At 39.7% G+C, this 22,517-nt stretch overlaps 2 protein-coding genes across 2 annotated transcripts in view; both read left to right on the top strand.

Annotated features, from left to right (window-relative positions):
* The window catches only part of cpne2 (copine II), a 57,389-nt gene that overhangs the window by 14,305 nt on the left and 20,567 nt on the right, over positions 1-22,517 (top strand). The window contains exons 6-11 of the mRNA XM_084936220.1: positions 104-175; positions 2,690-2,773; positions 2,948-3,037; positions 3,338-3,436; positions 5,415-5,501; positions 7,342-7,401. Coding sequence (XP_084792346.1) covers positions 104-175; positions 2,690-2,773; positions 2,948-3,037; positions 3,338-3,436; positions 5,415-5,501; positions 7,342-7,401 — 492 coding nt within the window. The remainder of the gene's footprint in view (positions 1-103; positions 176-2,689; positions 2,774-2,947; positions 3,038-3,337; positions 3,437-5,414; positions 5,502-7,341; positions 7,402-22,517) is intronic.
* LOC146384288 (uncharacterized) lies at positions 20,388-21,499 on the top strand. The gene is made up of 3 exons (XM_084936728.1): positions 20,388-20,816; positions 20,941-21,223; positions 21,353-21,499. Exons 1-3 carry the CDS (start codon positions 20,482-20,484, stop codon positions 21,497-21,499), a joined length of 765 nt encoding a protein of 254 aa, XP_084792854.1. The 5' UTR covers positions 20,388-20,481.

The raw sequence follows: 22,517 nt of genomic DNA, 5'->3' as shown, positions 1-22,517 counted from the left end.
GCCGTTACCGTGTTTGCCAACTGCTGTTGCTGTTGTTGATGTAAATGTTAATATTTGTGAGTGCTTCTGCTGCCGCTAATGTTGTGCAATGCTCTTATTTTAGATAACAGCGCAGGAGTTGTCTGACAACAGAATCATCACTTTGACCCTGAGTGGGCGTAAACTGGATAAGAAGGTAGGCAGTTAGACCCCCGCACGCTCACACACGTACACACACACACACTCAGGGTGCAAATCCAAACACACACATACACACACACTCAGGTATATTTGAGCATGCATACCACTTTAGGACACACAAATACAGCCCACACAGACAAGATTTAAATGCTTTCATAGTCTTCACCTTTGTCTGCCAAACAACAGGCTATCAGGTGCTGGGGTAGCTGGGGTAGAGTTTTAAAACTGTTGTTTTGACACAGTAAATATGTATTTTTGGATACTTGCTGAAACAACTGCAACCTCCAACAGTCATTCCTGCAGCATTTAGTATTGACCCTGTGCACGAGAAAATGCTAACTTCCTGGTTTGAGACCGGATGTGGGGTTGTACATTTCCGGTAGCTTTACTTTGCAGTCAATCGCTACTGCGACGATATACTCCAAAATCATGTCCAAAACTCGAAAACGGAAAGATCGCGTTAAGTTACAAAAAGCAGAAGGTGGGAACACTCACCGCTGTTGTGTCATAAAAAATCTAATGATCAATTTTGACGTTTAAAGAGTTTAGATCGATCAGTTGTTTACATCACTCAACACAAGCAGAACTGCATTACTGCATGCAGAGGACACATCGTCCACATTCAGAAGCACATCTCTGTATAGTGACTGGTCTTATGATTTAAACAGGCAAATGTTCAGCATTCAAACTACAGGTGAAGAATAGTCAAACCAGATGTTTCCCCGTTATGTCGAGATCAGCTAGTCAAGTACACACCTACACAGCATGTTAACAAACCGTGAAAAAAGCCACACAAAAAATGAATGATTGTTGGTAAGGGTTTCTATACATTAGTATTTACGAAGGGTATGTTGTGACTTACCTTAAAAATTACAGCGGTCCCTCGCTATACCGCGGTTCACCTTTCACCTCGCTGTTTCGCAGATTTTTTAGTGCAAGTTTGCATGCTTATTTTTTTTTTACATCACATTGTGTCCTGCGTCCTGATCGCTGCAGACAATCTCCTCCGTGACGTCGCTCCTGTACAGTACAGAATCGCTGCATCGATCGCTAGCAGTGTGACTCTGAAGTGCAGTACTGTATGTCCACGATGTCCACCAAACGTTTTGCACCATCAAAAAATAAAATTGGCTTCTTGATTTCACCTATCACTGGTTATTTTTAGAACATAACACCCGCTATAAACGAGGGACAGCTGAGAAATATAACATTTGAATCCCTTTTCTCTTTTGCCCTGAGGTGCAGGGAAAAAATATCAACAAGTCGATGAACATCATTTACAGATATATTGGGTAAATGCCCAAGACATCTATAGAAATGTAAATCGCCGCTTGATTCATTCATTTGCTTAACTTGTTTTGGACCATAAACCTGGCGCGAATAGGACACCGGAAACAAAGCTCCCCACAGGAGTTTCCGCACCGGAAGTAGCATATGCTAACGTGCACACAGTCAATTGGCAGATAATTTTGATTTAGTTCTAGTCGTTGCCTTTTGACTAAAGCATAAAATGGCTTCAGTCATAATTTCGACATCTAAATTCTTTTGATTTCAGTTTAGTTTTAGTTGAGTATAAATATCATAAGATTATAGTAAAGTAAAAAACAAAAAAAAAACGCTGTATAATCTCCCAGTGTCAATTAAACCTTACTGCATAAGGTCGCTGATAACAAAGACTATGAGAAAAATAATTTTTCAAAGAAATTTATTCAATAAAATTGTCCCTAACAACACTTTGTTTGAAACAACATTAAGGAAAAATTACATTCCCAAAGCCTGTTTATATCAGACTAAAATCACTGGGTGAAACCAGGAACCAGGACAAACAACATTTACAGGAAACGCACATTTAGGCCATATGTGCCGCGGGCATGATTGAACTGAAAGTGTATTGTGTGTATTGTGTATGATGCTAGTGATTCTGGGATGTTAAAACAGGTATGGAAGGGGGTTTGAAGTATTTGGTGGGTTTGTAACAGCAACATGTTTCTAAACCCTGAAATATTAAAAAGTAAGTGCGCACAATGACTCAGCTGCCATAATAGGTGCTACCTTTATGTAACATTACAAGGTGTTTTGGCCTATGGTACAATGCACTGTGTACTACAGTACACATATGTACCTTTTAAACACTATCATGTGGTGTTATTTCCGATTGAAGGACAATTTTAAAAATTGTTGATATTATAAAATTGTTACATATTAAATATCGGCGTTTAAGCAGCTTTGATATACTGCAACTCTAGCTGCTGGGTCAGAAACATCATAACTGTGAGTAGGATTCAAGCTCAAGCTGTGTACCTGCTGTATGCTGTAGTTAAAACTCCAGTGAATTAATTAATCAATCTGATCTTTTAAGTGTTCGAAGAAACATTTATTTTTAGAAATCACCTGTAGTTTTGCAGTTGTCATACAGTGGTTAGTGGTTGCAGTTTTGTGAAAGAGATAAGAGATGTAAACAGACAAAAAAAGACATGAGAGCAAATTCACCGTGTGTTTGTTTGTGCAGGACTTCTTTGGGAAGTCAGACCCTTACCTGGAGTTTCACAAACAGGGAGAAGATGGTAAATGGATGCTTGTGCACAGGACAGAGGTGAGTCATTGGCAGAGGTTAAACGTACCTTCATCTGACTGTTATTATCGTTGACTGTCATTTTCAGCTAAACTTGGCCTCACACAAAGTGGTACAACTTTAATTACAGACATAAGTTCAGGTAATTGCATCATACATCCGCTCCTCTGCCTATTTTTGTGTCTGTGACTTCAGGTCATAAAGAACACTTTAGATCCAGTGTGGAAACCTTTTACCGTGCCTCTCATTTCTTTGTGCAATGGAGACGTGGACAGAAGCATCAAGGTTAGTAGTAAGAATTTTTACTTTCTCTATTAGAAGACATGTTTAGTATCAAATGTAATCTTCACTGAATCTAACAGGTGAGATCAACTGTGAAAAAAATAAAAAATAATTTTATCATGTCCTTTGGTTAGAATGTCAAACTTGAAAAAAATTAAAAAGGAAGTGAAGAGTCAGTACAGAAGTGAAAGTAGGACACAGATACCAGAAACCACATAACCGCTTGAGTTTCCGCTTTTATTTATAAGCTGCCCATGTGAAAGAAAAGACTAGCATGATGTGATGCATTCTGCACAATTACAGGTGCTGTGTTATGACTACGATAATGATGGAGGACATGACTTCATTGGAGAGTTTCAGACCACAGTTGCAAAGATGAGTGAAGCCCAGAACTCAGTGGAGGTAAAACACTGACATGATTGTGCTTGTGGCTCCATTTTAGCAGGTGGCATGTTAGCATGCTATTCGCTAGCAGATAACACAACTCAAACATGATTTAACACTGTTTATTGATAATAAAGGTGACAGGCTCATGAGAAGAATGGTAAATGGCCTGTATTTATATAGCGCTTTACTAGTCCCTAAGGACCCCAAGGCGCTTTACACATCCAGTCATTCACCCATTCACACACACATTCACGCAAGAAAATGATCTAGGTCAGAGAGCGGCTCGAGAAAGGGCTTATTCAGGATAAGCGGTGCCTCCCAGGTTTAGGATATCGCTGTTACACATATGAAAGAGGCGAGAGTAGGGGGATGCAGGGTGGGCCCCAGAAATGCTAAGAAACAGGTGTGCAAGCCAGGAAGGCAGTACGTGCAGCATACATAAAAGTAAAGCTAATGAGTTTAAGCATTTGAATCCTTTTGTAATGCAGTGTCAAGCTGTGTACACACTGGAAGCAATTGGGCCAACATTGCAACAAGAAACTAAAGAAAGTGAATCACATTCAGCGACTTTGAGCCAATACAGGCGAAATAAAAGCTGGTGATCAAAAGTGGGCAGGGCCCAAGATAAACTTGACGCAATTTCTAGACGAGGACCTGTATATGACATATGACCTGGATGTGAACACATTAGAGGGTCATCTAGGCAACCAGAACTTGGAATGTCTACAAGCAACCAGGCATTGTACAGCAGTGTGCAACGAGTGAATCGTTTCCAGGTGTACAGGGTTTAGTAGTAGGGAAATTAGATAATAATAAAGAGACATTATTTAAGTTAATACAATGTAATTACTAGACTTATAACTGTGCAATTGCTTGGTAGTAAGAGTACACATGGGTATATCTTAGGTTAGACTTTGTCTTATGCGACACGGTAACAAACTTGTGATTGGGTTTTACTTTGGTAATTTCATGATATTTATCAACTGATATCAACTTATGACCCCAAGTGTTAACTTGTAATGTGAGGTGCTATAATTCATTTCTTACCACATGTCTGCATTTCTGCCTCTTATGGCTTGATTTATAGTTTAGAAGCATTCATTTATACATTGGTATTGTTTCTAATTTTACTGAGATTTATTCTTTTCGCATGTGAGTTCCTGATCTGTCAAAGATGTATGATGCACTGATAAGAACGTAGGTCATTCATTAGCCGGTCTGTGTGTGTGTGCATGTGTGTGTGTGTGTGTGTGTGTGTGTTGCTAGTGAAACTGCATGTGTGCATGTGCCAAAGCGGCCTCATGACTTGTTCTCCCACTGAGTCTCATCATGTGTGGTAATGATGTTGGGTGGGGGAAATAACAAGGAAATAAAGATAAGAGGCAGGATGGAGAGATGAGGGGGGAGTGGGGGGGTGTAAGCAGAGAGAGAGCGAGAATGGAATGCAAAAAAGAAAGATAAAAAGAGAAGTGCTTTTGAGATGTAAAATATCCCTTAGCCGAGCCTTAGTAACACGACAAGGCATTTAGAGTTACCTGTCATATGAATCGCTGACTGACTAAAATGTCTGTTTTGATCAGACATTGCCACCTAAGAGTGTGTCTGTGTGACTTACAGTATTAACAACCATCCTGTCCTTCACTTTTCTTTCAACAGCATCACATAAAATTAAATCTTTCTGTTTTTTAACACTGTATTGTTTTCATTTTCTGTCTACATGTAGGTAACTGTATTAATGGCAATCACTATAGTTTGACAGTCAAGGTGAACCTGCTCACATCATTATGGGGAAGCTGTGAATCCAAGTCGCAGTCTTTCGATCGTCTGTCTCTCTGATCATTTTCCCATCTCACACCAACTCTTTTCAACTCTGCTGTCAGCTCAGCTTTTCCTCTCCTTGTATTGTCCCTGCTAAACCCACTCCTCTGTTACTGATAGTGACACATTCATTTTAATTTCTTTCATTTCCTCTTACCCGTTCCTGTATCTGCAGGTGGAGTTTGACTGCATTAATCCCAAGAAACAGAAAAAGAAGAAGAACTATAAAAATTCTGGAGTTATCATTGTCAAGTCCTGCAAGGTGAGGACGGATGGAGGTTTCTTAGCAATCTTAATCTTCGGTTGCATATAAATTTAGTAGAATTGCAGTAGATGTATTCTTTTTCTTACTGCTGTCACCGACACATTCAACTTGTGGCTTCACATATCAAACGTGTTTCCAAATCTAAAGTCAGATCAATATTTTTAGATTTCCTGGCATATTTCCCTGTGGAGAAATATGCCAGGAAAAATAAATTAAGAAGCAAATAACAATAGTTACAGCTTTGTTGTAAACTGGGGAATCTGTACTCAGTCAGGAAATTGAGTGATATTTTAATGATTGAATGAAAGCAATGTTTTGGTTTTACATGCTCAAGCATTCAGCATTATTAGTTGTCATGTTCTGATGTTTCCATATGGTTTAATGTTGGTTTTAACTGAAAGCTTATAGCTCTTATACAGGTGCTAAGCTTATAGTAGATAAAAAAAACTTTAATAAAATAAAACACTGTGATTGTTACTGTTATTAAGTAAGTTTTGCTAGTCGTGGTTCGGAGCCCCCTGTTGCCTTTATAACTGCCTTAATTCTTCATAGCATACAAGCTGCTGGGAACATTGCTCAGAGATTCTGGTCCATGGTGACATGATGGCTTCACACAGCTGCTGAATCTTTGTCAGCTGCACATCGATGCTCACTTTGAACTTCTGCATGGCCAAATGCACTAGATCGCTACCAATGTTGATGATTGAAATTTGTGTTAACAAACAGTTAAAGTCCCCTGAAAAGTTTTTAGGAAAGGGGGCAGAAGAAACAGAGCAGTGATGTTTTTCTACAGTTCCACTTATTTGTGTTTTAGTTGCTCCAGCTTCAGAAGGAAATGCTCTCCATTTAGCTGCTACATCTTTACCAGCCGCTTGTATACTTTAACTTTCTGATATTTTGTGCGAACCACCTTGCATACCTTTGCGCCAGGATTTATAAGTGAACCATGAGGCTTCACTGGAAAGTTCTGCAGTAATTCCTGCAGTAATGAACTAAACCAGTCCACATAGAGCAACACAGCTAGGTGATATTTCACAATGAATTCAGCAGTACAATTGAGTAAAGTTTGATAATACCACTGGTATATCAAACTTTTGTTTTAAATATTAGCTCAAGAAGTTTGATCCATTAGCAGTCTAAGCAGGAGCAACAAAAATAACTCACCTACAGTAGCAAATCAAATTAATTATCCGGCCTCTCATCACATCTTAATGATCCATCTTAACACTCGACTCAGTGAATTTCAGTTTTGATCAACTGACACACTTCTAACTGGGCATTCATAACTCCACTTGAATAGCTAATTAGTACGATGGCTCAGAGCCCCACAGAGGACACATTAAGCTGAACCATGGAGTCTTTAGATGCCTGTTGGAATAACATTAAAGCTGTGTGCGTGCAATGACAAGCTTTCATAATTGATTCCTTTCCTTCTTTCTCTCTTTTTTTTTTCTTACACACAATCATGAACAAGCCTTTGTACAGAGACACACATAGGGCACAGCACATGAAGAAAATGGCTAATATAGTAATTATATTTGTTGGCTGCCAGCAGGGATTAGACTAATGACGGTAAAATCCATGCTAAATATTCATTGTAATTGGAGTGCTCAAACAAGATAAGTGGTGCTCTTCTGGTTGCACATTATGTCACGAAAAACATATGTCAGGTTTGTTTAAAAAATTTAAAAAGAATAATGTCTGTGTTTATGTTTGCAGCAAAGTTAATGGTGAATGATAGAAAATATAATTTCATTTATAGATCTGATCTTCAGCAGATCAGTTCTCACTTGCACACTTATTTTCCTGATTTCTTGCTTTTTTCCCGTGTCTCTAGATTACAAGGGACTACACTTTTCTGGATTACATACTGGGAGGATGCCAGCTCATGTTTACAGTAAGTACGATATTAGCTTGCACGTTTATATCTCTGCAGTAATGTTATAATGGGACATTGACTCTAACCCTGTGTCTTTTATAAACCAAAAGAAAAAGGGTTAAAAACAGAAAGGTGGTACTGATTGTTGTAAAGAGGAGAAATTGGGTATCGTGAAATGGTTGAAATGGAAAATGAATGAGACAAATGAGGAAAGAAAGGGAGAAAGATAAACAACAAGAAGATATTTTACCAGAGGGAGGGGGAGAGAAAGAGAGGCGTCATGGTCTATTTTAGTCTCTTGTTAGTAGAAACTCTTGTGTGTCCCCGATGATGTCACACCTTTTTGTGCAACTCAGTGAATGAGAGAGAAAGAGTCCTCTTTTATAGTAGCCAGGCGCAATCGCTGCCACACATTGAGTTGTTTTATTAATATATTTCCTATAGCACTCATGCAATGAGAGACTACACACATATACACACATGCACTTCACTGCATGTACACAACGACCCTTTTTTCCCTCCTTCTCTATCTCTCCAACAATTTTCCAGCTTTGTGAGCTAGAACCAGGCTCCAGATGTAGCAGAATGAAGATAACGTAGTTCCTTATATTTTGTGGTATTTCTTGTAAAGTGTGTTCTCAGATTGGACATCTGTGCACCACATTGTACGGTTATATTTGTCAAGATTCATGTTTTCTCTACAGATGTACTGGAGGAGAGTTGATTGTTTCTGATTATATAAAATATAATGGATACTTTAAATATCCTCCATGCACTTTGGTTTTATTCTCTAATGCTGGAAAAAAATACTTTGAGTACTCATATAGAGTAATGTAAAAAAAAAAGTACAACCTTACAGTCTGAGCACCTCTGTAAAAGTATATGTTTTGTCATTTTGCTAGCCTGGAGCATTCATGTGTATGTTAACACAATGCCAGCCAAATTCACTTTAATCTCGTGTTGTGCAATGCTCAGAAAAATCTGCAAAAAAAAATCCAAGGGCAACAGATCTCAGTAAATGTTAAAGTTTATGATGGTACAATTAGAAAAGACACTGAATAAGAATGACTTGTTTAGGAAGGGTTGCCAGGAAGAAAGAAAACACAATAATCCCAAAAAAACCCACCCACATGTCAGCATGGGTTAAGTTTGCAAAGTTGTATCTGACAACAATGGACAGACAAGACCAAAGTGGAGATGTTTAGCCACTAAGTAAACCGTGAACTCCTTTGAACAACAAAGTATTGCAGAGTCAAATGTGAGGCCGATATCTAAAATTTGACTCAGATTAGTTGATGCCACAGGACGATGATCGATGGTATTCAAAATGGTATTCAAAAAAACGGCAGAGAGAAAATACATAACCACTGGTGCTGGAGTGATATAGCCTGTACTCACAACAACAACTCATACAATGTGAAGTCAGGAAAAGAAGTATTTAATTAAATCGATGCAGCTCTACATATTAAACCGGCCAAGACAGGAAAGGCTATATTACATTTTTAATGCAAAGCATCTGGGATAACAGTTGAGTTCCATTATGTTTATTCTATTTAAGAAGGAAAAGGTTTAAATATTAACACATGCACTTAGGTCCATCGTGTAAATTTGCTAGATTTAGCCATATAGGCTAATTTTCATTTGCAGTCACTGGAGGTTAGTGCTATTCATAACCAAATTAGAAATCCTAACATCTTTCAGGGAAAAACCACATGTGAACACATGTTGTGGGAAAATTAGTGTTGTGGGAATGGGCAGTATGCTGAATTTATCAGTCGAAATTGAAATGCGTAGGAGTTTGTGCTCAGTCAACGTGTTTATATATATGCTGATTACCTTTTTGACATAAACTCTGTGTATTTAGGAGGACAAGAAGCAGTTTTGCCTCAAGGCTCTAATGTTTCCCAAGTGGACACATACATAGAAGTATCCTGTTTTATCTACTATGCCTAGTATCTATTTAGCAAGAAGGCATGTGTGTGCATGGTGCAAGGGATCGTACGAAAGTTCATACAATTAGAGCACCCAAAGCTCACAGCACAAAATGTCTGCATAGCCCCTCACAATAATGCACTTTCACAAGCTACATACACACACAGTAATAAACCATCGGAACAATGTGATGCGTGAATACCTGTAAATTACTACTTAAATGTTAAATAGATATGGAAATGTCATCATTATCCACGCAGGAATCTGTTTTCATTATTTGCAACATGTTGACACTGCAGAGTAGTTTCGGAGTTTCAGAGTAGCTTCCTTCTGTGATAGAAGGCAGTGTTGACTATTTTTCTGGTCTCAAGAAAGCTGTTGTTGTGCACTGAGCTGTTGAGAACTACATTTTGTCTGAAGCAGTTAGCTGCTAAAGCTGCTAATAACAATGATAACCTCCAGTGTCAACCTGCTATTTACACCTGAGCTTATTGGTGGAAATGAGGCTTTAAAAGAAAAACGAATAGTTAGACACTTGACTACATATTTACAATATGATGTACAATTTAAGTGAACATATGTTTCTCAGTTTCATTTAATTTGTCATTATTTTTGGTCTAAAATGTCCAACTTTTCAAACAGTGCCTGTTACATGCTGCTACATGCTCAACAGTATGTGGTGCTGTGATGAGAGCAAAACACAGATTTTAAAGAATTTTGTTTTTAATTTTTCTCAGTAACTAAGATGTTTTTAGACTTGCTAGATTTTAGTTTGTCCAGCTAACTAGAGTATAATGCAGGGGTGGGCAATCTCAGTCCACGAGGGCCAGTGTCCCTGCGGGTTTTAGATCTCACCTTGGGTCAACACACCTGAATCACATGATTAGTTCGTTACCAGGCCTCTGGAGAACTTCAGGACATGTTGAGGAGCTAATTTAGCCATTTAAATCAGCTGTGTTGGTTCGAGGACACATATAAAACCTGCAGGGACACCGGCCCTCGTGGACTGAGATTGCCCACCCCTGGTATAATGGAACAAGTGGTTACATAAGTAGCTACTTACTGTAGCTACTTATGTAACCACTTGTTCCATTCCAGGAGTTAAAAGCAAAGATGAAATCTTTCTTTAATGAGTTTAGTGTAATATTTGCAGCAAAACAGAACTCTTACTTCTCTAAGACCAAAACTTCCTTACCACATTTTTTTTCTTTATTTCTATAATGAGGATGACAACGTTTTGCTGTTAGTTTTATTTGTAGATTTACCCTTTTATTTGAGCACAGCATCACCTACATAGCCATTAAAGAAGATTTTCACATAGTTCCCAATTTGAAGTAATTATTAAAACTTTGGGTTTTGAATGACCACCTGTTAAAAACATGAGTTAGCATTGAGCGGAAAATAGCATGCAGATTTGCCAGTCTGCCAGTAACATGTTAAATATGAAGATCACCTGTTAGAAAGAGAAGCGGATTTTACCCACTTTGTTTGTAATCACTGAACAAAAATTACAGCCGATGAAGCCGTTAAAACAGAGGCATTATATAATCATGCTGTAACCTCCAAAGGATGCAATGCAGATCCTATTTCATTGCTGACTTTTTGATAATTCTAGTATTTATTGAATGATAAATGGGCCTCAGTAGCACATAATTCCTCTTGTATATACTCTACTCGGCAATTGACAACCTGTTAAAACTAGAAGTTGGATTTCTGAGTCGTCCAGCTGTGATAGGCTTTGAGGTTTAGGGCCATTAGGACGCTCTATGTCCAGCCTTCTCTCTTTTCGATGGCTATCGTGAAGGTGAAACACTCATCCCCAGGTAATCAGCCAGCAGTCAAGTGCCTCAACAAAAGGTTGGACAGCTCTCAGCCATGGCAATATTTCAGCGTTACTGAAAATGCAAACATCCAACACAATGTGTTGAAATATAATAATTACTGGAATTTGCAAACAGGTTCTGACTCACAGAATTGTTTAAATACTTTTTAATCAGTTCCTCACTCAAGGCTCTGCTCTTCTGGCATGTATTGAATTTCAGTGCAATGGGAACATTTTCCTGCAATAGTGGTGATGAAATGAGCAAATTTGAGGCAGATTGGTAACTTAAATCCTCCCTGCTCCCTCCTAATCTTTCACTGAGTTACACACACACACACACACACACACACACGCAGAGATATTTTACCTTCTCCTGCTTACAGGCGCATTTACTTCACAAACGTGAGCACAAACGTATATCCTCCACACTCCATACTTCACACTAAACACTAAAATTGATTTTAAATGCAGATTCCATGGGTAACTCATGACACACACACACAAAGCACAAGTTCAAAACTCACTATCTGTGTTCATACAGACGTTTTCCTACTGCGCTCTGAACAACCGTGGCGTAGGTGTACATGCACACGTACACAAACATTACACCTCACCTTTTTATGCACACTGACTGATTCAGACATGTATAATCTCGCGCAGATTCTCAATTACCAAAGAGTTCTCCTCACGTACACACTGGCATTTATATGCTCGGATTTTAGGACCTCGCTCTCTTTCTGTGTTCTCACGTACGCGGGGAAGCGGCCGTGTACAAAAAAGCCCATCCTCACAGTCACACACACATGCAGAAAGAGCTGTTCTCCGGTGTTCAATCAGACTTAGTATGGCTATAATCCTAATCTCCGCGAAGGGGAAGTCTCTCCTCTGGGCTGCAGAAGCTCGAGGAGAGAGCCGCATTTCGGTTACACACTCCAACACAAAGAGACAGCCTGCTACTGCTGATAGGCTGTTTATGAAACATTTTTACTAAATTAAGATATTATTAATATCATATGTTTGATATCATTCAGGGGCCATATAGAGAACAATTAACATAATGGATTTTCAAGAATCGAAAGCAGACTCTTAGAGAGTATCTATAGCTTGTGTATATTGTGTGTATATTATACCACAGTGAAAGAAACCACTTCCTGCAGTATAAGCTGAAACTCATATTAGTAACCGCTGTAATGGTCAAATCCATTAGTGTTCATGAGGAGAGTCATTGCTTAGCTTCCAGTTCATTTCATTGTGTTCATTTCTACCTTAAAGGCCATTTTATTAGGTATCTATTGCCAGTAGTAGGTTGAACTCCCCTTTGCTTTCAGAACTGCCTTTATTTATGATGATTTGTGGCATAGATTCAACAAGGTGATGGAAACATTCCTCAGGGAGTTTGATCCATATGACACCATCGCATAGTTGCAGCAGATTTGTCCACTGCACATCCATCATGCATCATGTCCCGTTCCACCTATTGGATTGAGATCTGGTGACTGTGGAGGCCATCTGGGTATAGTGGATTCACCATCGTTTAAAAAAAAATCCAGTATGAGATTATGTGAGGTTTGTGATGTAGATGTGTTATCCTGCTGGAAACGGTCATCACAAGATGATTAGTTAGCAGCAACACTCAGGTAGCCTGTGGTATTTAAATGATCCTCTGTTGGTTCTAAGGATCAAAGTGTGCCAAAAAAACATCACCCACACTATTACACCAGCAGCCTGAACCAATGATACAATACTTTCATGTTGTTTACACCAAACAGCAGAAATCATGACTGATCAGACCAGGCAACATTTTCCAGTCTTCTTCCATTTTGCTGAGCTAGTGCAAATCGTAGCCTCAGTTTGCTGTTTTTAGTTGAGAGTGGTGGCACCCAGTGTGGTCCTCCACTGCTGTAGCTCATCTGCTTCAAGGGTTGGCATGTTGTGCATTTACATGGCTTGGCTTATTTGAGTTCCTGTTACCAGCAATCTGGCCGTTCTTCTCAGAGTTAATCTGGCCAGAGAACTGCCGCTCGCTGGCTGTTTTCTCTTTTTCAGACCATTCTCTGTGAACCCTAGAGATGCTTGTGTGGGAAGATCTCAGTAGATCAGCAGTTTCTAAAATACTCATACCAGCCTGTCTAGCACCAACAAGCACACCACGTTCAGTCGCCTTTTTCCCCCATTCTGATACTCGCTTTGAACATGATCAAGCAGGTGGTCTTAAACATTTGCACTCTTCATCTTAATCATAGAGATTCAGTGTGCAAATGCATTGCAGCCACTAGCAGCATTAGGGATCTAATGCCACGCCGGCCTGTTTTGCATCTGTAAAGAAGTGAAGAGCTTTCAAGGATGGTAGTAGGTTTTGCTTGTTGTTTCTTTACCTTTTATGGAGATCTGATTGTTTGTTCTGGTCAATCACTTGTCTTTTTTTCTTTTCTTAGAAGGGAAAAACATGATTGAGACATTAATGTTCATCGGAACTAAAGCAGCATTAGTGGAATTACTCTTAGTAAAAAATACAGTTTACTCATTTTTCTTTTGGATTCAAACTTTTCACAAATCCTAATGCCAACAGCATCTTACGCAGCTTCTCTTTTCAAGATTTTGTCAGCTTTATGTTGTTAAATGCAAGTGTAGCAATCAAATCTACTCATGATGATTAAAATAAAGATGATCGATCGCCACTTTCCTTTCCCTGCTGATATTCAGATTGCTAGCAATAATAACGATGATTACTCGACTCAAGTAAGTTGGCTCCCAAATTTAAATCCTCTTATCACTGTTATCCTTTTGCAGTGGATCTATTTTTGATTATTTTTAACTGGTTCACATCTCTTAAGCTGAAATTGTCTCGTGAATTCATTTAAACTCATTTTATTTTGACAGGTGACTCATAACCCCTTTTGATCAAACATTTAAAAATTAAAAAAAAAAAAAAATGAGAGAGAGACGTAGACAATGGAAGGAGTCAACCTCCGTTCAGTTACACATTCTGCCTTTCAGTGCTGCAGAATTTACAACATAGTTATTCTCACAAATATATTTTCATCATTTTCTTATCATGACTACCTCGGCTGAAAAAATGAACAGAATGTCATGTTAATAACAGCTGCTGTGCTGCTGCAGTATGACACCGAATCAAAGAGAAAGTCGGATGCTACAATCTGTTCTACTATACCTTTTTTGGGCTAGTCCAAAGTCGGTGAAAGTGATTTCCTGCAGTTGCATCACATTTCACATGTAAAAGGGAGATTATGTCTTTAGAGCTAGTCATTTTTTTCCTGTCCTCTTTTTTATGCATGCTTTTATTTTGTTTATCTAAAAAAGCATCAGCGTGGATAGCATGTAATTCTATTTCAAAGTTTTGAGTCTCTGCCGACGTGGAATAATTAGTGTGTCGATAAAACAAAATAGAACAGAACTGGTGAACAAATCATGACATATAAGAAACACACACAGTGTGTGTGACTAGCAGCAATGTGGACACTAAAATGTCAGTAAAGTCGGCAGCTTGATAGGAAAGATAACTTTGTGCTGTGCTGCAGGGGTGTCGTCCCCCCCCCCACACACACACACATTTAGAGGTTGCCACACTACCTTGCATCCTTTTGTGTTACTCAAGCCATCTGCATGTCCTCCTTCACACATCCATGAATCTTCTTTGGTCTTTATCTTTCCCTCCTGCCTGGCAGCTTCGGCTTCATCATCCTTTGTCCAGTACATCCACTATCCCTCCTCAGCACGTGTCCAAAGCATTTCAGCCTTGCCTCTCCTGCTTTGACTCCAAATCGCTCAACCCGAGCTGTCCCTCTGATATACTCATTCCTAATCCTGTCCATCCTGGTCACTCTCAAAGAAAATCTTAACATTTTCAACTCTGCCACTTCTAGCTGAGCTTCTTGTTGTCATCTTGTCAGCACAAGATGACTCCTAGTAGAAAAAGGAAGTCAGATTGTATAGAAATCACTTTATCCATAAGCCAGGCTTAAGTCTTGTTGAATGCAATTTGATATTTATTTTCAAAATTATTCTAAAATAAAGGAAAAATAAAGCGAAATAGATAACACAAGTTGTGCTTCAGGCAGACCTACTTTGTGGCCAAGTCACTGCCGTATGAGCGTGCAGGATTCCTTAACTTCTCATTCAGTTACAACCTTTGCTCATAAACTGACTGTGATAATGGTGATGGCCAAAATGCTTAATTCACAGTCTTCACAATGTGTCAGCTACCAAGTTACGGGCAAGTAGTAATTGATTGTAATTGATTCACTCCACTAAAGACACAAAAAGTAGTTTTAAAAAACCCACATTGTTGTACATATCATAGCAGTTTGCCTACAAGCACTGAGTCATTCATCATTAGATACTTGGCACTGCTGTGATTTTTATTGTTTTCTTTAAAAAGCATCCAGTGGCTCCTGTGTACCTCACAAAAGCAAAAATACATAACTACAACCAACAAGACAAATATGAACCAAGAGCAGGCTTTCCCACAGTGGGCTGCAGCTTCTGCTTGTCACTGTCTCTTTATCGCCTCAGAGTGAGACAGAGAACAACTCCAGAAGATGTTCACACAGGCTCTAACACATTCATCCATCCCTCCATCCATCTATGTGACTGTTTAACTGCAAATGAGCCTGAGAGGTTCTGGCACGAGAACTGGCTCATCAGTACTCGACAGGGCGCAGCTGAGAAAACTCCAGTGTGATTGTCAGCATGTCTGTTATTTGACAGTAATTTGGCAGTAGTCGAATCCATCTATGTAATGCGGTCACAGACGTTTTCTGCCACATTGCTGCGCTAAAATATCCAGTAATGAAATGCTCCTCCGTCACCCCATGATCATTTTAATTCTTGTACTTGCTTGTTAAAACTGTGTGTTTGTCATGGTGTGTTTAGTCTGCTTGTGTGTTCGCAATTACTAATAGCTTGAGGCGAGGAATAAGTTGGAAACAGAATGGTGTCATCTCCTACTGTCATCAAATACACAGCCATCAAACTAATAGCATCTGTCACGGGAGAGGCCACTGGAGGAAAGATGCTGTAACAGTTTAGGGATGATCTTATGCCATCAATTTGGCGTACATATTTTCAGCTTCATAGTAAGACAAAATAAATGATACCAGAGGGGGAAAATATGTACTACATGAGGGAAACAAAAAGCCTACTATACAATAAACCCTTTCTTTTTCTGCTTAGTGGTGTACCTGCAGTACTGTGCTTAAGTCTTAGGATGCCTCTAATTTTGTTATTTCTTTGCTTCCAATGAGCTATTCTGTAATTTTTTTAATAGATTTTCTGAAGGTCTTTCAAAGTACGTAACTCACATAACAGAAAATGTTTAAATTGTATTGTTAGGAACTTTGTTACTAGCATTTTTCTCCCATTTCTTTACTTACAAAAATGCCAAAAATAACAGTTTCATAGGCATAAAATAGTAGTCGTTTTCCACCAACAAGGTGATTCCCTGAGCTATTAGCTGAAACCTTGGTGTATCTTGGAGTCGCAGGCCAAGAAAATATCTACAGCAGATCAACAGTGTATTTAAGTCATGTCCTTAAGAAATATGAATAAAAAAGTCCTACAGGATCCATCTGGCCCTTCAATTGGTACATCTACTTTTTGTTGAAGTCATTGTTAATGAAGGGGAAAGTGGACAAAAGGCTGATGTACGCCAAATTACACAAAAACTGCACTGAAAATCAGTGGAATTATGAGTGCAGAAAAGTACCGTCATATTTTGATCTGCCATGCAATACCATTGAGACGGCATCTGAATGGGAACAGCTTCATTTTTTAGCATGACAATGATCCCAAATACTCTGATAATTCAGTAAAAGCATACTTGGATAGAAAAACACACTATGGTCAGTCATGGATTGGCCTCCCAGGCAAAACAACATTGCTGAAGCCTTGAGGGATCATAGTAACAGAGAACTGAACAAAAGGCAGCCAGGATCCAAAGAAGAGGTTTGAATGTCTTAAAGAAACCTGGAGAACTATTCCTGATAACTACTTAAAGAAATTCCAAAGGAAAGCTTGCCTGAAAGAGTTCAGGCTTTGTTGAAGTATGAAGGTGGTCATAAAAAATGTTGACTTTGAACCTCATTAGAATTGTACAAACTTTATTTTTCCCTTATATAATGTACTTACATGAATTTATGTTTCAATAAAGTGCTCCACCTGTTTTCCATCTTCCTAGCAAAACATTAAGAAATGTGGAGAGGCTTTGCACAGTGATGCAGTCATCCATGCTATCACAAATCATAAGCAGACCAAATAGAAAGACTAATATGTTAGCAGAAATTTGATCTTGGCTATGATACCAGCAGTGAGAGATCCTAAAACACTTGACCTGGGCAGCCCTGAGCCAGGCTTTTTGAAGCTGCGAGCTTGGTGTGTAAAGTAACCACGTTTGGTTACTTTACACACCGAGACCTTCAGGAACATATTCTCAGCTATACCCATATGAAAAAGAAGCAGAACTTTATTTTTGTACGTGCTGTATGTCTCATAGATTATTCATGAAACTTGCCACTTTCACATCTAGTAAGACAGACAACCACACGCTTTCACATCCACACACACAGCCAATTTAGACTCCCCAATTAACCTAACATGCATGCCTTTAGACTGTGGGAGGAAGCTAGAGCGGAATCCTATGCAAACCATTACTTCACACAAAAAGGCCCCGGCCAACTCCTCTTGCTGTGAGTCAACAGTGCTAATCACTATACCACCATGCTGCCCCTCATGCAACATAATTATAAGGATTAAGTGTGACTCAAGTAAACATTATATATTTGAGAAGAATGCAAAAGAGTCCACTTTGATGATGGGTAAATCGTAGTCTTGTGAGACTTGCATGAAAAAATAAACATGTACTGTTAAAGACAAAAGAATATATAATATTTTTTTTTCCTTTTTCCATATGTGTATTGTGTTGATGAAAGGAGTGAAAAACCAACACATTGTGTCAGTTTGGAGGCCTATAGGAGAATGTGGGAGAAGTGAAGATGAGGCTTCTTGGAAGTCCTGCTGGGAGACTTCAGAGCTCCTACTGAGTTTGACTGTCGAGACACACGAGAGACTGGGAAAGAGACACCAGCACGTTCTTTTTTATTTTTTCGTTAATCTGATCAACTGTCTTCTCTTTTCTACATTTTAGACACATCACATGTAAAGATGAATGCCAAGCTGCATCCATATATATACTCTCTGTTTGCAATGCTCAGATACCTATTTAGCATCAAGTCACAGAAAAATAAAATACTCAGCTTTCACTTACTAAAACTGAAGCACACACTTTTTGGACGTGCTGTTCTGGGGGCAGCCTCAAGTGGCCTTCAGAGGAACTGCAGGTTTTGGCACCGTTCACTCTTCATTTTCAGACCCAGAGGTTGTCACTTTGTTTTAATCTGTCTTTTGTAATGGCCTGGACCTGCACTATTTAGATTTGTACACAGTGCAGATAACTTGAATGGCTGTAATGAGTAACTCATAATGAACAGAATCCCAGGCTGAATTGCCTATTTAGAATTCTAATAATGATTTTGCAAGAAGTAGAAAAAATATCTTTTTTTTTCCTTCTCGGAGATGAAGGAGAAAGCAAGTATTATGTGGAGACTGCTCTCGTCTGACTGTTCTCCGGTGACAGTCAGTTTTATATTGCAGCTTCAATAATAAATAATAAATCTCAATAATAAATTTGACCTGCTAAAATTCCAGCTGGCACCAGCTTTTGGGGGCAGATTTTTGTATGGTGAGGCATCGATTGGTTGATCTGAAAGTATATGTGCCATCTGGAAGAAATTATTCTAAAATTAACCAGGGGCAACAGTTCAAGGCTAAATTCAGGCTTAATCAGAGCAATCTCTACGAGGATTTAGTAAGCTGTGAAAATTCAGGTGTAGCGGTCAGAATTGGAAGATAATAACGCTTCAGGTAAATTTTACTTTCCCTCTGGAAGCGAATCCAATGACTGACTCGACTCTGCTGAGATGAAACTCTTTCACTCGGTAATGTTGCTGATGCAAAAGTGTGTTTCTGAGCCAAAAGATGAATGGATGTTCTTGTGTCCTGTTGCTTGGTTTCCGTGTTAGCTATGGGTTTACAAATAATGGCCTCATAAAACGTATTTGTTCGCTTAACACCACAAGTGTGGTTTATGCGGTTTTCACACAGAGTGCCGTGGAACAATTTTAGCGGCTAAAAGTAAAGCAAGGATGCTTTCAAAAACAGTTGAATTAGTGGATTTCATTTAATTGAGAAAAAGTAATGAAAAGAAACAACGTAAATGGATAGCAGACCAAATGCTTGTGGTTGTTTAGGCTTGTTTTTCTGCTGCAGAATGAAAGCAGTATGATCAGAGGCCTCACTGATTTGAGTGCGATGGATAAGAACGAAAAAATCTGTGCCTAAAACATCTGCACAATTCTGTATGTTGTTGTCACATGCCCACAATACAAAACACAGCAGCACCCTAATTCTGTCACCCTGCATTTCTGTACCCGTCACTCCTGCTTCTCCTGTTGCTCTTTAAACTCTTTCCTCTCCTTGCCCTACCACTCCTTACCTCATTTTCCCAATTTTCTCCCTTGTACTCACTCACCCCCCACCTTTGCTCCCTTCTCCGTTATATCTTTTCTCGGTCCTTGTCCTTACTGAACTAGAACATTGTTGTCTTATAATACACCAAACAAAAGACCGAAGAAGAAGATCGTTTTAGACTATGTTTAAGCTGATAGGAGGGAGGCAGAGATTGTGGGTCGGGTTCTTGTCAGCACACAAACCACTATTCACTGCCTGAGGAAACGCCTGTCACTCTTAATCTCATATTGGGTTTGGCTGCACTTCCCTGCGTTTGTGTTTTCCAGTGTGTGTGTTTGCTGCATGTGGAAAGTGTCTGTGTGTGCTCATATATGTGTCTCCTGTACGTCACCCTGTGGTAATCTGTGTTACAGTTTTTCTCAAATGTTAAAACACAAAAGCCAATCCTGTAACCCAAATGACCAGTAGTCTAAACACATTTACTAAATGTAGCCACCATATTCCAGTACCATAAACACATGTCACATGAAGACACAATTCACAAAACACAACCCTCTGTACTCATAAATCTAAACACATTTTTCCTTGCTAAAACACATGTTGCAAAACAACTCTGCTCATATTCTCAAATGAAAGCCCATGTGATGCAAAATGCTTGCCACAGTCACCAATCTTTGAACACAGGGAACACACCTGGCGTCAGTCACTACACACAACGACTCAAAATTGAAGACACCTGTTGCTAATGATGTGACCCCACCTATAAAAGCATAGTTTGGTGAAGATGCCAAACAATCACAATGGATCAAGGCATTCGAGCGTGCGGAAGGAGAAGAGCTGCAGGCCAAAGAGGAAGAGGGGTTGAGATCAGAGGAGGAAGAGGTGAAGGCCTAAGAAGAAGAAGAGGAGTTTGGAGTAGAGGAGGAAGAGAAGGAGGCCAACAAGAGAGAGGAGAAGGTCCAGGTGGGAGAAGAAGACAACCTCGCACCATCATAACAGATGATATGCGAGCAACAGTAATTGATCATGTCATTGGCCATGGCATGACAATGGCTGAAGCGGGACGAAGAGTACATCCAAACCTGAGTAGGTTCACCGTGGCCACCATTATCAAGGCATTTAGACAACACAACAGGTATAGTACGCTATTGCTTTCTTTGTCACACTACACTTTTACAGGCCTGTGAAAGTGGTCTGTTACTTTACATGTAGTTTTACATATAAATCAGTCAATTGACAACACATGTTTCTTTCTTTAGAGCTGAAAGGATGCCACATAGAGGTGGGAGGGTTGCCATATTCACAGCAGCACAAGAAACCCTCATTGCAGATATGGTCCGTGAGAACAACTGCATTAGACTCCGAGAGATCAGAGACAAAGTCATTGCAGATAATGTAAACTTTGAGAACGTTGATGCTGTCAGCGTGTCCACAATAGACAGAGTTCTCCGGCGCCAACAGATGAGGATGAAACAGGTCTACAGGGTTCCCTTTGAGCGCAACTCTGCGCGACACATAGAACAACGTTACGAGTATGTGCAAGTACGTATACATCCATGTCCACAACAGTTAGTGGACATACTGTGTTGCTTAGTGGCCTATATTACTTCTGGACAATACTGTGCTACCTGATTGACCGTTCTGAACACCTGTACGCTTTTCCATGTTCAGAGGATAATGCAGTTGGACGCGATGGCCAGACCCCATGAGTACCTCTTCCTGGATGAGGCTGGCTTCAACCTCCAGAAACGAAGGCGAAGAGGCCGTAACATTGGCCAAAGAGCCATCACTGAGGTTCCTGGCCAACGGGGGGGGTAATATTACTCCTTGTGCAGCTATGGGTACGGAGGGGCTTGTCCACCGGCATGCTGTCCTTGGGTCTTACAACACCCAACGTCTCCTCACCTTCCTAGAGGAGCTAAAAGACATCCTCCTGGACCGTCAACAACACCATCCTAGGCTAGCACATCACATGTATGTGATCATTTGGGACAACGTCCGCTTCCACAAAACACACCAAATCAGAGAGTGGTTCACCACCAACAGTGACCACTTTTTAAACGTCTGTCTGCCACCCTACTCCCCTTTCCTGAACCCTATAGAGGAGTTCTTCTCATCATGGAGATGGAAGGTGTATGACAGACAGCCATACACAAGAGAGAACCTCGTACGGGCAATGGAGCTGGCCTGTGCTGACATCCCAGTGGAGGCCTTCCAGGGATGGATTCGCCATTCCAGGGCGTTTTTCCCGCGGTGCCTAGCAAGGGACAATATAGCCTGTGATGTGGATGAGGTGATGTGGCCCAATGCAGCTCGGCGACATGATGCCGCACAGTGACTGTGTGTAATACTGTAAAAAGACCGTGTAGACAATAAAAAAAGACTTCACACCCTGATCATGTTTCCGAGAGTACTGTTGTGTGCGATAGATTCTGTTTTTGCATTGAGTTGTGTTACAGTAGTGTACGTACATGCAGGATGTTTTTATAGATTTATAGTCTTCATGTGAAACTCACAAATCTAAATGCCTAATCCTCTGCAGGGTTCTATGACGATCCGTTACTGTACAGTTTATAAAAATATGCATTGGCAGTTATGAACCAAAGAACCTTCTCACAAATTGAGCATTGTGTTTTCAATTGTTTTGCTGTAGTGTGTAATGCTGTGTATAGTGTTTACAGTTTTGACAGCTTCGAGCTGCTCTCTTGGTGTTTGAGTTTTGCAGTGGGAAGGTGTGGTTGTGTTTATGTAGCTTTAGAGAAGGGTGTTTGGACATTGGGGGACCTGGTGGTAACGTTTGTGACATGTGTTTTAGCATTTGAGAAAAACTGTAAAA

This window comes from Perissodus microlepis, chromosome 7 (genome assembly GCF_051167445.1).
Source record: "Perissodus microlepis isolate ML-2025 ecotype Zambia chromosome 7, ASM5116744v1, whole genome shotgun sequence".
NCBI classification, from domain to species: Eukaryota; Metazoa; Chordata; class Actinopteri; order Cichliformes; family Cichlidae; genus Perissodus; species Perissodus microlepis.
This window is presented reverse-complemented; position numbering and strand designations above follow the sequence as displayed.

Bases quoted from the DNA above. Each gene is read 5' to 3' on its own strand.
- LOC146384288 (XM_084936728.1), top strand. From the start codon at position 20,482: ATGGATCAAGGCATTCGAGCGTGCGGAAGGAGAAGAGCTGCAGGCCAA. The intron at 20,817-20,940 runs GTATAGTACGCT...TTCTTTCTTTAG, and splicing joins GCATTTAGACAACACAACAG to AGCTGAAAGGATGCCACATA. The intron at 21,224-21,352 runs GTACGTATACAT...TTCCATGTTCAG, and splicing joins AACGTTACGAGTATGTGCAA to AGGATAATGCAGTTGGACGC.